Genomic DNA, 14,504 nt, shown 5'->3' with positions numbered 1-14,504 from the left:
TGACGCGTGCTGCCCATGGCAACTAGAGCGGTGGAGGACTTGGAGTTTGAAGTCAGAGGTAGACCATGTGCCACCCACCGAGGACGAGGCTGATGGCGTAGCTGATCGGAGCGTGGCAGTGCAGGACGCCACGCGTGTACACCGCCTCGGCAGTTCCGCTCAGGTAGCCACCGCCGACCCATGTCGCTGGAGATGTAACGGAGTCACAAGGTAAGAACCTCTTGCAGCTGCCCAATTTCATGGTTGCTAAACAACAAGGGCCGGTATTACCACTTTCTTTTCTTCATTTCTCCATTCGTAACTTTTTCCCTTAGAGACCGGCTGAAACGGGCTCCCGAAATCTTGGCGTCGGAGGAGATTTCGAGCGAAACACGACAATTTTGGGCATGGGAAATCCAGGCCATCTCATTAGACGGCTCAGCTTTCGCGGAAAAGATATCTAACACGGAGCACTTTCTGCGTCTGAGTACAGGGCAATAAAACGGTGTATCCGAGACATCTCGCCTGCTTTAAAATTACCGACTTCCCACTTGTGCTGTACCGCCCACACGACCGAAAGTCTTAACCTGTCCACCAATATCAACATCCTGAAACAGTGTACAATCCTGAGCCCATCTTCAGTAATGTAACAAAAAGAGTGACCACATTAGCATGGTACGATGTTTGCACTGCGTCGCGGAGCCCTAATTAAAGATCTAGCTTTGCAAAAAGACGGAACTTCTTGGTGGAACAAGGAATAACGCGTCTAAACAACGGATATACATGGGGCGCTTCTGACCCATTCCTGGCCAGCCGCAGTTTGAAGTCCTTTTGGACTTTCCGTCCAAAATTTCTCCTCCACAGGTGAGGCAGGAGGAAGGGTGATCGCTCCCCTCATCGCTGCCTTAAAGAGCTCGGCCAAGCGTTGCTCTCCCACCTGTCATGGAGCAGATTCCGACGGCTAGCGGCAGCTTGCGGTCGGCCACGAAGAGCCTCTCGAGGTAAGGATTCTGCGTCGCTTCCCTGTGCTTGGAGTCTTCGGCTGCCGACAGCCTCCGGACAGGGTGTGCGCCGCTGCGTATCTTGCGACCGTACCATACTCCGCAGCACACGACTACGATGTAGTACACGAGCACGGCGCCCACGACTGGAAGGTCGACCGCCATGGCCAGCAGGTCTTCTTCTTCTGCACGCACGCGCCGCCTCGAGCTCTGGCGGGATAGGGCGGGATGGATTGGATTTGATCTGACTGGATGCAACCTCCTCTGCTACGGAAACAGAGTTACACAATTTTTGTTAGGTCCTCCCACGCTTGCCATATGCAATCTGCAATTTAAATAGTCACCGCCTGGTTATGGCCAATCCCCCTTGTGGGTATGTGCCATTTTGTGAGGGGAACAACAACAAATACTCCACTCCTTATCCATTAGTGCGTTTGTTTCCGCAATGCACCCAAGCCAATCCCCCGCCGTGGGTATGTGCCGTTAAGCCTAAGGACGTCATCATGATCATCATTGGAGGAGGCAGGCGTGGAATAACCGAAGGTTGTATTTAGTAGTAGTAATACGTTTTATTGCACAAATCAGCAGCTGGTGATAGCCTTCGTAGAGGCGAGAGTCCTGCGAGAGTCAGGAGGCCGCGGGCCCTGGCCGTTCGCCGCGTCCTGTCCACCAGCATAAGCTTGACCTCAGCATCGGGGCTGATTAGTCGCGCCTCTCACTGCTCTTCGGAAGGTTCTTGAAAAAAAAGCAGCGCAAAAAGACGACAGACGCAAAAAGAACAGACACTACAAGAGCTGTTGTTGTTGTTGTTAGCCTATCAAAAGATGGCACATACCCACACTGGGGGATCGGCCAAGAATCGGGTGGCTGTTCACCTGAACAAGAGCTTTTTCACGCTGATTAACTTCGTTTTTTTTCCGAGTTACTGTACCAACTAGTTCAAATGTCGGTATTAGTACTCCGGAAGGTTTCTGCGCGGGTGATACCTCGGTGCCGTCACACTCCCACACTATGTGGTGAAACGTGTTGGGCACTTTGCATGCAATGCTCACTGTCGAACTCGTAGCCCATATAGCACGCGGAAAGGTGAGCTCTACTTGCTTCCCTGAAGAGGGTGGGAGCGCCACACGCTCATACAGAAAGGAGGCTTCGCGCCTTCTTTTAAAATTTATTCGAGACTGTGACCTGGACTCCAGTTTATTATTCACTGCTTTTTGGTTGGTTTTTGGGGAAAGGAAATGGCGCAGTATCTGTCTCATATCATTGGACTACCGAACCGCGCCGTAAGGGAAGAGATGAAGGAGGGAGTGAAAGAAGAAAGGAAGAAAGAGGTGACGTAGTGGAGGGCTCCGGAATAATTTCGACCACCCGGGGATCTTTTTATTCACTGCTTTCATTTTTGCTTATATTTCGACTGCAAGTGGTAGCAAAAAAAAGGCACATTTTTTGGCGCCACTGATTGCGACCGCGTTCTCACGCGAGTGCTACCACGAACAAAGAAGAAGCCTTCGATCTGTTGTTAGTTCGCAAGCCGCTTCATTTCTGAGCCCGAAGATGCTGGACTTCAGATTTCTCAACTTCGTTTTATTCGCCTGCATCGTAAGTACTGGGCCTAATATCTCTGGCGATCTTTTATCTGCCTTCAATCTTGAAAATGTGCTCCCAGAAATTTATGGTTGTCCTCCACCGGTGGCTAAACCTTGAAGGCCGTTTTTTTTTCCTCTCCGTTCACTTGTCGCAAAAGCGTATATGTCTTTTTCTTGTGAATCGAAAAAAAAACAACGTCGCACTGGGGTCCGGCTAATTCACCGTTTCTGAGGTGAAAGGAACCGAAGAGCACCTTGATGAATTGCAGCTTTCCCAGCCCGGTCTTTTGGGCTGTCCACTGAATTGAGTGCCAGGAACGACTTCGGATAGAGCATGGGGGTCAAAGCGAGCAGAGCGAAAATAAGACCTCTAATTTTTCAGCATAATTTGCTGTGCCAGTGGTGCTTTTCACGTCTGATCTGCTTGGCCCTTCCCTCGGACCTGCTATGTCAGGCAGTCTCTTCCGAGTCTTTCATTCTCCGTAGTAAGACATTCGCGCCTCGAGGAAATCCTCTTTGAGCGCTTCACTAAGACGTAGTGCCTGAAAGGCGAATTCCAATTGACAATTCCCGTATGCTTTCTAAAATAATGTGAAAAAAAAAACTGTAGCCGCGATGAAAACGGCTAAGCGGGCTTTTTTCGATGTTCTAATTTTGGAACATTGACGTTTCGGATAGACAAGTAGCTCATGTCGTCTCCAATAGTGCAGTAGGAATTTCTTCTTGCTATCTGACGACAACGTTAAAGCTGCCTGCACTGTCTTCGTAAATTAGAGAAGGAAAAATTATAGAATCGCTATGCTTGAATAATGTTTTTTTCCTCATGCGAGCTGTAACCCAATCGGCAATTCGGAAGCCTTGGTGCGCAGGAAAGCAATTCTTGAGCAATGTATTTTACAGTATATGATACGCACGTCCTACGACGACCCACACGTGGCTCTCTTTGTGATCACGTGACCACCATCTGCACGTGCCTCGCGCTGCCTTCATTTCTTTGTTTAATGCGCTAGCACTAAGGCCGAAGAGCCCTCGTCTGGCAGTTAGTGCAACCCCCCTTTGAGTGCCTACCGGGTTGTGAGCAATCTTAGTGAGCCAACTAAGATTGCTCACAACCCGATGGGAACACATAGGGGCCGCACAAACTCACAACTAACTACCGTGACCTTGTCTATAGCAACGCCAAAGCAATGAGCGTTGCTATCTGCGCAGAGGCAAACCAGTGTTGCCGAGCTGTTGCTGTAACTCAGTGGTTATGGAGCTGGGCTGCTGACCCGAAAGACGCGGTTTCGGTCCCGGCCGCGCGGTCGTATTTTGATACAGGCCAAATGCTAGAGGCCCGTGTACTCCCTTACAAAAATTTCTGTAGACAGTCTATAGACTGTTTATAGACTTATGTCTACAAAGTCTATAGACAAACCCTAGAGAACAGTCTATAGGCAATACAAATCCTATAGACAGTCTATAAACAGTCTATAGATTTATGGCCATACACTTTTAGTAGACTTTTGTTTATATGCAGTCTATAGACTATGAATAGATGTAAAGCAATATCCATAAGAAGGCAATAGAGTCTATAAGAAGTCTATGGACTGTCTATAGACCATTTTTATAAGGGCTGTGCGATATCAGTGCACGTTAAAGAACTCCGGGTGGTTGAAATTTCCGGAGCCCTTAACTAAGGCGTCTCTCAAAGCGTGAGTCGCATTGGGACGTTAAACCCCCATAAACCCTAAACCAAATCAGTGTTGCTAAAGGTAACGCTGATTTTTTTTTGTTTTATTTCAGGGTAGTAATATCTTTGTAACTTTATCGTGCATCATGGGCGGGCACAGAAACTTGAAAAGTGAGTACAAATGACTTTATATGAAAGGTTCAAAGGCTTTCAATCCTTAGCGCGAAGTGCATCGAGCTTTCTTGGCCTTGATGCCTCGTTATTGAGTCTTACTGTACGCGTTCTTCTCTTGGAAAGAGTTTTGTTATGCCACGAGAGCGGAGGTGTCGCCAACTGGATAATGGTTACCTTGGGAGCAGAAAGGTATGGTGAGAGTGTAAGGCGCAAGTAACTGCCATGGGAACCACCCTGTTGATAGTTACCCTGGGAGAGGTGGAAGGTTATCCTGCAAGGGAGAGGGAATGCCGAGAGCGTAGAAATGGGTAACGGAGAGTGGTTACCACGGCAACCATCCGGAGTGTGGTGATGGAGGAAGGTGGAAGGAGAGAGTGGCGAGAACGCAGGAACGTTGCCTTCCAATTGAATAGCGTGCGCTAACAGGACGAACACAGGAAACTTGGAAAAGACTAGTTTCAAGTTTCCTGTGTTCGTCCTGTTAGCGCACGCTGTTCAATTGAAATGTACCAACTAGCCCGCCAGAAAGTTCTACTACAGAATGTAGCCTGGTCCATCTGATGCAGCTGTTACGAAACGCGCCGGCCGAGGACAGAGTCAGCGGTGGCGCCGCGCGCCTAGAGCGGTGGACTTGAGAAGAAGTCGAAAAGCCAGTGTGGGGAAGACTGTAAAGAGTACTCTAGAACAAAACAGATATGAATTTGAGCAAGGTGGATGGCTGGGCAGGTTGGTTAAGAATAATTCTGAGAAGCACAGCGCTGGCAGACAACGGATGAAAATAAGGAGAACGCCTACAGCTGTCGCTGAATCTCGGGTTATAATGTTAACCGTCCTGTCACTTGTTTGATTTTCTATAAATAGGTGAAGGGGTTGTCTTCGACATCATCTACGGCGTCGTGTGTTCGCTCAACCTGGTCAGCGACCTGATCATGCTCAATGCACTAAAGAAACCGGTGCGTATACAGCACAGGAGTGCTTTTGCGACTCGTCTCCGTTCAAATACGACTGCCTTGGTCGGAAATCGCCCGTGTCCTTTGTTACTCATTGTCATATGTAGCTACTGAGGGCCAAATAAAATTGCACTGTATCGCTAGATTACCGCGTCCTAATGAAAAATGAATTACTATTAGGGTAAGCCGAGACTTTATGACATACAAAAGACCAAAAAGAAAATACCTTTATCTGTGTTAATAGCATCTGTTAGCACACATAATAGTATCTGTCTTAAGGGATACAATCAATATACTAACGTTAATAATATATTAGTAGTATTAATATAAAATAGTACTAATGTAAGAGTAATTATGTCTCTGTTTCTGCGCTGTTTTTCCTTCTTTATCCAATTACCGCTGCCACGGCATGTTTTCATAGGCAAACTGCGATGACGTCTGATTGGTGCAGTGTGCAAGCGCTCCTGCGGTGGCGCTGCACGACAAAGAAAACGCGTAAATCGAAAGCTGTACTTTCGGACAAAACGAACACACGTCACCCAACCATAAATATTTTCTGTCGTTTTTTTTCTACATTTCTTTCGTCTTTGTGGCAGGCACGAATTTGTATCCTCTGTATGTAAAATAAAGCATTCATTAATACTTCAACGCGGAAGCAAGCTGATGAACCCAGGACAGGATGATGACGGGAGGCAATATGATGTAGACACACACACGAAGCCCTGCTGTTTTGTCGTTTGCTCAGCCCGACGTCTATGATTTTGCGCTAAATCTGTCTAAAAAGTGTCAGCTAGCCCTTCCGATAGCATGAACACATTTTTTAAATAAAAGTTTGAGCTCACGGCCATCCTTTTGCAGACTCGAGCTCCAGTCCAGCAGCGGAAAAAAATGAATTTGGCAGACACACTTCAGACTGCTTACGTGTGAGAATGTGACAGCATTAAAGTTATGAGCCATGCGTCGTAGAACGACTATGAGTCATGAGTAATGACTATGACTATAAGATGTATGACTATGCACACTTTGTACAAACTCTATAAACCTTACATTACGCTACTTGTGAAGTGCCAAGTCATGATACGTTGCAGAATGACTATGAGTCACGACTACGGCTACTAGTCATGAATTTCAAATGTCATAGTACATTACGTTTCACAATTCATGACTATACATGTTCACTTACATTTGTTGTGACATCGTGCACCGATGTTCTGACATCATCCGAATTTCTTACCATAGACGGCGACAGGCGGCGGACTGCGGCTTTTGTGCTAATGGGTCATATAATGTTTGCGCATTAATATTCCATTTTTAACTCAAAACTTCTCGTCAGCGAATACGTGTTCTGCTGCCGAAAAAAGTCAATAGACCCAGAAAAAAAATTAAAGATTGAGCTTTACCAAGAGCAAGAATTAGAGTTGAATGGTGGCCGTTTGAGGTGGCGTGTCCACCCGTCAGGAAATTACAAGCGCGTCGGCCTTACCCACGTCAAGATATTGCAGATATTGGACCGTCTAGTTTGCTAAAACGAGCCTAGCCAGCTAGACCAAGCCAGCCCTGTTCTGTCGTGGCCTAACACATTTGCGTGTCTATTATGCCTGTTGTCCTTTCCCCCACTGCAGAGAGAACAAGAGACGAAAGACAAGCTTCGACTGTTCCTAATTTGGAATGCCGGAACAACCTGCGTCTGCTACGTCACAGATATATTCCTGAGTGATTTCAACAGCAAGCACGTAAGTGGCGTCCACGGTGCGGCCGCCAACTTGTTCAAGCAAAATACTCAGCCGATGATCGTTTTTATTTAAGCGCAGGAAGGCAAATGTGATTGACTATAGAAACCAATCAGCTGAGAACTTTGCGGGAGGATTGCATATGACCCCGAAAACATGCCAAACATATCAATACTCAATCTCTCCCTTATCTGAAAAGCAGCTTCATTGCCTTGTTCCCAACAATTGGTGTGCGCTTCGAAATTGTTTAATTTCTGCCGTAATCGCGTTGACAAGCTGTCTCGTCAAGAGCAAAACTAGCCGCGCTTACATGAATGCGACAGAAGTCGACTCCAAACCAATTATTATTAGCCCCATTTTTGCGGGAAAGAGCAGGTTTCGAGAAGGAATGGCTTGACTCGTCCTCTACTCCCTTTTTCGAAGTTTCCGCACTTTGTCTCAAAAGGGGGACTGCAGCCGACTTCTGTCGCATTCAAGTAAGCGCGGCTACTGTTTCTTCCCAAGAAGTATACGTGCAACACACTAGAATAGCGCATTTACTGAGCACGAACTGGAAGTCTCAGGTTTAGTTGATGATGCAATGGATACCTGCTAACTGATGATGGTTTAGTGCTTGCAAAGCAAAGGCCCTCGCGTGAAGGCACTTACTGCTCCTGAAAGAGGTGTAACTTCTAAGCCAGGCCAGAGTTCCACAGCCAACTGAAAATATGTTTACATTCATACGCTCACCAACACCGACCTAGAATCTTGTCATTTGGATCGTTCTTGTGCCGCTGCCTAGCAACATCAACGCCATATTAAGTTAAACGTTGCAAAAAAAGGCACAACACACAGTTACCTCCAAATCTGGCCCGGCCACCCTGAATTTGTCCACGCCCAACACGATGCGGACCTCCAAAATTTGGCTCGGCCCAAACCGAAAATTTCGCCCAACCACCCTGAAAATTAGCCTTTGCAGATTTGGTCCAAAATCAATGTCTAGCATTAACTGGCCACGACCAACATGATGACGAGCTCTAAATTTGGCCCGTGCCACCCGAAAATTTGGCCCACCCCCGAAATATGAACTTGGCCAATTTGGACCAAAATCGATATCCAATCATAATTAAGCGTGCCAAACACGATGGTGACAATCAAATTTGGTCCGAGACATTGCCAAATTTGACCCTGGCGGCCTGGGAATGCTTTCGCACTGCAGTAGGTCTGACCAAGTTAGAACCCTGCCAATTTTTTTCACTTACTGGCGGTGAACAGTAACCCGCCTCTTTCGTTGTTGTTCTCCACGACATGTTGCAGCACTTCAGGCTGGAAACCATACTCTGTTATTTTATTTCCTTTTTTAGATGGCTCTAAAGAAGGAGGATTTCAAAGACATCGATGAAGAATCGGCACGAGTAAGCACCAAAAGCTCTCTCTTGTAGAGCCAATTCTCCTGTGCTGCTTTAAAAAGAAATAAAAGAAATTGATTAAAATAGTCGAGCCGCCATTTAATATGTTACAACACATTGCGTACAGCCGCGCTTTTCTGAGCGGGACTTCTAAATGGAAGCGCGTTAAGCTAAACCGCAAAGCTCGCAGCTTTTGCGGTTCTTTGAAGGACGCGTGAGAAAAACTTCATATAATTTGTGTTCGTAGTACGTATAGATTCTGTGGCTATATCTGGTTATGTCGATGCTTGTTCAGGATCAGAAGACCCATTTATTGCTGACAAATATTTCGCTTCAAATTTTACCGTCTCTCGATTCAAGCTCGTAATTGAAAAGGACTGCGTAATTGGCGCCATATCGAAGTGATTGAATTTATTGCCTAGCCTCTGAGATCCATGCAAAAGAAACCTTTGCCGACGCGCCGCAGTTTACTGGCGAAAATGACCAGTGGTGGCCTCCATTTGCTTATTAGGGTCAATTTTCAGTGAAAGTATTGCCGTTATAATGCGGTAATCTGCAGAAACAGACCAAATACAATTTGTCTCAGTGCGGCTATAAAATCAGGACAACGAGCTATTAAGCCTAGAAAACTACGTACCTTGCCGGTTTTACCAATAAGTTTAGTTGCACCCATTGTGTTTGCTGGCTTATACATTTCATTAAATTTGAACCTTAATAAGCTCTTATTTAATTTTAATCGCTGATGAGTTGAAAATGCTCAGAATCACTACATTTACCCAGAGCCTTTTGTCACTTTTCCCTTTTCAGAATACGCTCTTTTACGCCTCTGTGATGTTCAGCACCGTAATCTTTATTGTGAAGGTAAGACGAACGCACCGCCGCGGCGGCTCAGTGGTTATGGTGCTCTGCTGCTGGCCCGAAAGACGCGTGTTCCGTCCCGGCCGCGGCAGTAGAATTTCGATGGAGGCGAAATTTTAGAGGCCCATGTGCTGTGTGATGTCAGTGCACGTTAAAGAACACCAGGTGGTCTAAATTTCCGGAGCCCTTCACTGCGGCGTCTCTCATAGCCTTAGACACTTTGGGACGTTAAAACCCCACAAAAATAATGACGAACGCAGATATTTGGACTTCTGCGTTTAACTACAGGCGTATCGTGTGCATTAGTTCAAATCAAATCAAATCAAATCAAATCTTTATTCAGCATTCTTCCGCGTGTAACGGTGTTTTGATGTCACAATTATCTGATTTGCTCGTTGAGCTGCGAAACTTCGCTGATCACCTTGCACCTCTTGTGCGAAGTGTATCGGCGCCATAGACCGAGCTGGTGCGTGCAGTTTAACCCTCCATCGAGTTCGCACGATTTCGATCACTATGCCGCAGGGGCGATGAATAATCCTACTCAGATATGTGCGGCCGTCTGGGAGGTGTCTTGCTTTTAACGCGATAGCGTTAAGGTGCTCGTGACACAAAAAAGTCGGTGTCGGCGTTGTTGGCGTTGTGGGCGTTGTAAGACGATAATGACAAAAAAAAAAAAGCTGCGATACGAGGAATCGAACTGAGGTCTTTCAGACTGCGAGGCGAGCACGTGCAAGGACGCGCTACGAAGGCTCGTTGCTTCGAACTGAATGAAAGTGTACCTGTTGATTGCGTTGTGGTCTTTGACTTCGTGAAGTGTCTTTGTGTACTGATGCGTACATGAGTAATACCCTGGCAGCGCTTGAACACGCTGTCGCGTTCCACTCTTAACAGCGAAGCTTAAGCTTCCTACAATATTTTAGTTGTTTCTAGCTTGAGCTTTGCGTGTGCCACAGGCTTGTTGGCTACGTCGTTACTGGCTGGCATATATGTTTCAATCGCGAACTGTTTATGCGTGCGTTAAGACGTAGCAAATTTCACACCTTAGCCTGCACGCTTGCGAATGATTACAGGGGTCCACCTTTTCTTGTAGAAAGCATATGATTTCGACACCTGCCGGGATGCAAGCACAGATTGCACGTGTAATATCCGTGAACGCAAGCCTCCCCATTGACCGTGACGTCGTATTTCCCACTTCATTTTTTGTACATAGGGTGTGACCTGTTATTTTTTGCAGCAACTGATCACGAAGCCAGCGAAAATAGCAGTTTGCACGATTTCATCTGGGCATTTTATTGGTGTTGTCGGAAATAGTAGCGAATGGACCACACAATTTTTTCGTTAACTTGGCCAAGCAGTAATTGCGTACTCTCCATATAGGCACTCGTTTTCATTTTCTGACTATATGCCTAAGCTGTACTGCAAAAAAGAGTAAAGTTGCATTCATTTTCACGGTCGATACTAAACGTCGCACAGGCCGGCCTGCAGCTTCAATGTGTTTTATAGTGAAGCGCATGCGCCATTCTTGAGCTGCTGAAAGTCGCCATCGCCTCTCCTGCAGGGCGGAGTCCTGTACGCCATCTACCAGATGTACACAAACTACGAACATCTGGTGGCCGACGACGCCTTTCAGGCGCCAGGAGTGAGAGGACCTCTGTTCGCCGCAGCACCGCCCGTCGCCTTTAGGTTCGAACCGGGAAACCAGCAAGGAATCGCCGTGGGGACTCCCGCCCCAGCAGTCCCGATGACTCCTCCGCTACCGGCCCCGTACAGCGCCGCTCCCGGCTGGGCCCCTATGGCACCCGCCTACCGCGAGGCACCCCAGGTTCCGGGACAGCCATACTACGTGGCGTTTCAGCAACCGTGTTTTCCGGTTCAACAACCGCAGCCAGAGATGCATCCCAGAACGGATCCCAGGATAGCGTACATGCCTTACTACACGGATGCCGCATCGTCCCAAATAACGCTGGAGCCGCCTATAATGGTAACTCAAGGCAACGCGCCAGCACATGCAGCAATCGAAGTCAATGCGGCTCAACCACCAGTCTGTGAGCCCACAGCCCCTCAAGCAGTGGCACCTCCAGGGGCACTACCTCACGATGCTCAGTCTGAAGGAACGTCGTCCGAGGACACGCAAGTTACAGCACCGACAGCTCAGGGTACGACGGCTTCGGATACGCATGTTCAAACACCTGCCGAGCAAGCAACGTCTTCTCCAGATATGCAGGAGAAAGTCATTCTGGACGGGGATACAGCAGCAACGGCCACGTCGTCTCCAGTTCCGACGGCTTCAGCGGCAGCTACCCAGCCTGAGACTGTTGAAAGTACCGCGTCCCGAACAGCGTCAGCTCGTGGAACGCCTGTTTCGAGCAAGCGCGTTCCCAACGCTGACGAACGAGATACGCAGGCTGAGTCAAAGGCCGCTGTAGCGTGCGTTAGCCAGGAGCTGAAAACTGCGAGCGACCAGCCGGCTGACGAGGCAAAGCAGCAAAAGCGTGGCTTCTTGAAGTAAGCCCCGGAATCTAAGGAAGACATGTAGAGGCGGGTGGTGCGTGCTGGGGGGATGTTGCTGTTCGGAGGTTGTTTGGAACGTCTGAGTACGACTTGCGGTCAGCGGTATAGCGTGCACATCTACAGATGTGCCAGCGTCACGCAGTCTGCGTGATTAGAGTGACTTTCCGCAGTTGCGCTTAGTTGTTAAAAGCTTGGGAGGCAAAGGTTGAACTTCAATGTAATTAACAAATTATTCTGCGCTAAGCTAGAATACGTGGGCTGTTTGTCAAGGGGGTCGCGGTCGAAAGGGGCCACTTTTGAATAGATAAAAATAAGAATTCTACTACCACTGTGTGGACTTGAATTCTCGCGACGCACGAGTGTTGTAGCTTTAGTAGCCAGTGTTATCTCAAGTATGGATGCTTAGTTCTATGTACAAACGTTAGCGCAAAAAAAAAGACATATGTACAAGAAAGGTGGACAAGACAACGCGCTACTGACAACTGATTTTTATTGAAAGAAACACATAATATATAGGTTCACCGTCACACCACCTATCAGCTGCAGCAAACGTGAGAAAGATGAATAGGGTCATAAAAGCGATTAAAGACAAACACTAAAAACACGACTTAGTTGTTTGTCTTTTATCGCTTTTATAACCCTATTCATCTTTCTCACGTTTGCTGCAGCTGGTAGGTGGTGAGACGGTGAACCTATATATTATGTGTTTCTTTCGATAAAAATCAGTTGTCAGTAGCGCGTTGTCTTGTCCACCTTTCTTGTGAAAGTGTCTTTTTTTTCGCTAACGTTTGTACATAGAACTATGCACCAACTAGCCCAGCAACAAAAAAAAAAATGGGTGCTTAGAGACGCACAACAGTGCACAATAACGAAGACTGCTTAAGAGCTGTGGAGTTTTTATTATACGGTAGTGTAGAATTAAATCGACGTAATAGTGTATCGTTGCGCTTAGCACTGGCCAGTTACAAAAAAGGGCTTTTCCTTCCATTACTCACATTTCCATGATACTTTTCATTCAATTACTCACAAACGTGCAAAGCTTCCCCACGTGACCATGTTTCCAGTGTTCGTTCCCTTTCCTCTGAATAGCGTAACAATGGATGGTGGCAAAAAGATGTTAGAGTGGTCCATGATACAAACAAGCATGACTCTGGCGTCTGTTTATAACCATCTAGGTAAAAATTCGATGAAAACAAATGCGAACATCTGAGAGCGTAGCCGCCGCGCTGCTGTAGCCGCCGCGTTGTTAGCATTTCATTTTATCGAGACAGAAGATTGATGAATATAGTCAAAGGCATTAGTGAAACCAACTTGATGCCAAGCACGAACACCCTTTGTTACTATTTTTTTTTTGCTGAATTCCAAACTCGCACACTTGTTTTTTAAAACTTAACTGCGCCCTTGAGTCCAAAGTGTATTTCTCAAAGAAACTATGAGATCGGAATATGGACGAGTTTTTCTAATCGCTTTGAAAATAAAGGTAGCACGAAAAAAGGCACGTAATCGTCCCTACAGTTGTCACTTTTCTTTAACACACATGGTCACTTTAGCAACTTGCATTCTGTTTGGAATGGAGAGGACTGACAAAGGTTAAAAATGTGCGGACATCAAGGACATCTTTGGAAGTTAGAATTTCTATATATGAGCGCCGCAGCTTAGGAAAACTAGAACGCTTCAAAAGAAAATTGGAACTTACGAACAATTTGGTTTAAGTCAGCTGATCATCTCTTTCTAAAGTAGATGGAAAAGTTAGGCAACAGACAGAAGCCGAAGTACATTTGATATTTTGCTGCACATATGGCCCCTCTTATGACTTGACTGTGTTGGTTGGAGTACAGGTCATGAGAAGGTCAAAGCTGCTCCTGACGAGGGACGAAATGGGAAAAAAGCACTTACGGACGAAGCACATGTTATGAGTCCTTGCAGGAGCACAAATTGATCACACTTCTTTCTTTCACGACAGATCGAATGTACATCGCTGGGATTTAAAAGGAACCTATTGAAAAGTAGTCGCAGATGAGCACGGCGTTTCAGTCCTAATAGATGTACCAAAAGAAACAAATCGCCTTTAGTGTGCAGATGCTCTCGCGACTGGATTCCTGATGATGGAGTCTCCGGTTTGTCCATGGTGGGTAAATTCGGGCTATTTTCTCTTGTTTTTTCGTTCCGCTCCTGGTAAAAATAGTGCACGACTCTGAGGAGTGTGATGTGAAAAAAAAATAAGGCTCCGGGAAACAATTCCCCGCCATCTGAACACAGCCACCGTTTTCCTACACTGCTAAATGAAGTAATGCTTTTTGGTGGGCTAGTTGCTGTTTCATTCTTTTAGGGGTGATCACCAGAGTGACGTCAAACTAGTGCGCAGATCAAAATGCACTTGCCAAGCACTCTGTGTCCGCCGCATACAACATAAACTGGGCAGAGACACGTGTTATCGCAAAAGAAAGGGACAAGAAATCAGCACTCCATCTGGAATCTCCGATTATTCAGACGACAGCGCATACGCTTGCCTCCAACCTACGCCAGGTGCCCGGGTTCGCTCATGCGCCGTGTGCAAATAAACGACGCAGCTACGTTACGCCTCATTGTGAACAAGGCTTCGTGGGGCAGCCGAAACGTCATCCCATCCTTTCTTTTGGTCGGCGCCTTCTATTT

General features: G+C 46.8%; 1 protein-coding gene and 1 pseudogene across 2 annotated transcripts; one reads left to right on the top strand and one right to left on the bottom strand.

Moving 5' to 3' along the window:
- Positions 1-52: 52 nt before the first annotated feature.
- Positions 53-1,145, bottom strand: LOC144119564 (high-affinity choline transporter 1 pseudogene; annotated as a pseudogene). The gene is made up of 2 exons (XR_013312394.1): positions 917-1,145; positions 53-186 (listed from the first exon to the last, which is right to left on the bottom strand). The product of XR_013312394.1 is annotated as a high-affinity choline transporter 1 pseudogene (transcript).
- Positions 1,146-4,384: 3,239 nt separating this feature from the next.
- LOC144119563 (uncharacterized) lies at positions 4,385-11,877 on the top strand. The gene is made up of 6 exons (XM_077652144.1): positions 4,385-4,409; positions 5,274-5,369; positions 6,995-7,095; positions 8,436-8,486; positions 9,288-9,341; positions 10,897-11,877. Exons 1-6 carry the CDS (start codon positions 4,385-4,387, stop codon positions 11,845-11,847), a joined length of 1,278 nt encoding a protein of 425 aa, XP_077508270.1. The 3' UTR covers positions 11,848-11,877.
- Positions 11,878-14,504: the final 2,627 nt, after the last annotated feature.

Source organism: Amblyomma americanum, chromosome 2 (genome assembly GCF_052857255.1).
Source record: "Amblyomma americanum isolate KBUSLIRL-KWMA chromosome 2, ASM5285725v1, whole genome shotgun sequence".
Classification (NCBI taxonomy): domain Eukaryota; kingdom Metazoa; phylum Arthropoda; class Arachnida; order Ixodida; family Ixodidae; genus Amblyomma; species Amblyomma americanum.
Note: the sequence above shows the minus strand (reverse complement) of the source record. Positions and strands in the feature narration are given on the sequence as shown.

Excerpts from the sequence above, each read along its gene's own strand:
- LOC144119563 (XM_077652144.1), top strand. The coding sequence starts at position 4,385 with ATGGGCGGGCACAGAAACTTGAAAA. Across the intron at positions 4,410-5,273 it reads CGGGCACAGAAACTTGAAAA|GTGAAGGGGTTGTCTTCGAC; the intron begins GTGAGTACAAAT and ends TTCTATAAATAG. Across the intron at positions 9,342-10,896 it reads CCGTAATCTTTATTGTGAAG|GGCGGAGTCCTGTACGCCAT; the intron begins GTAAGACGAACG and ends CCTCTCCTGCAG.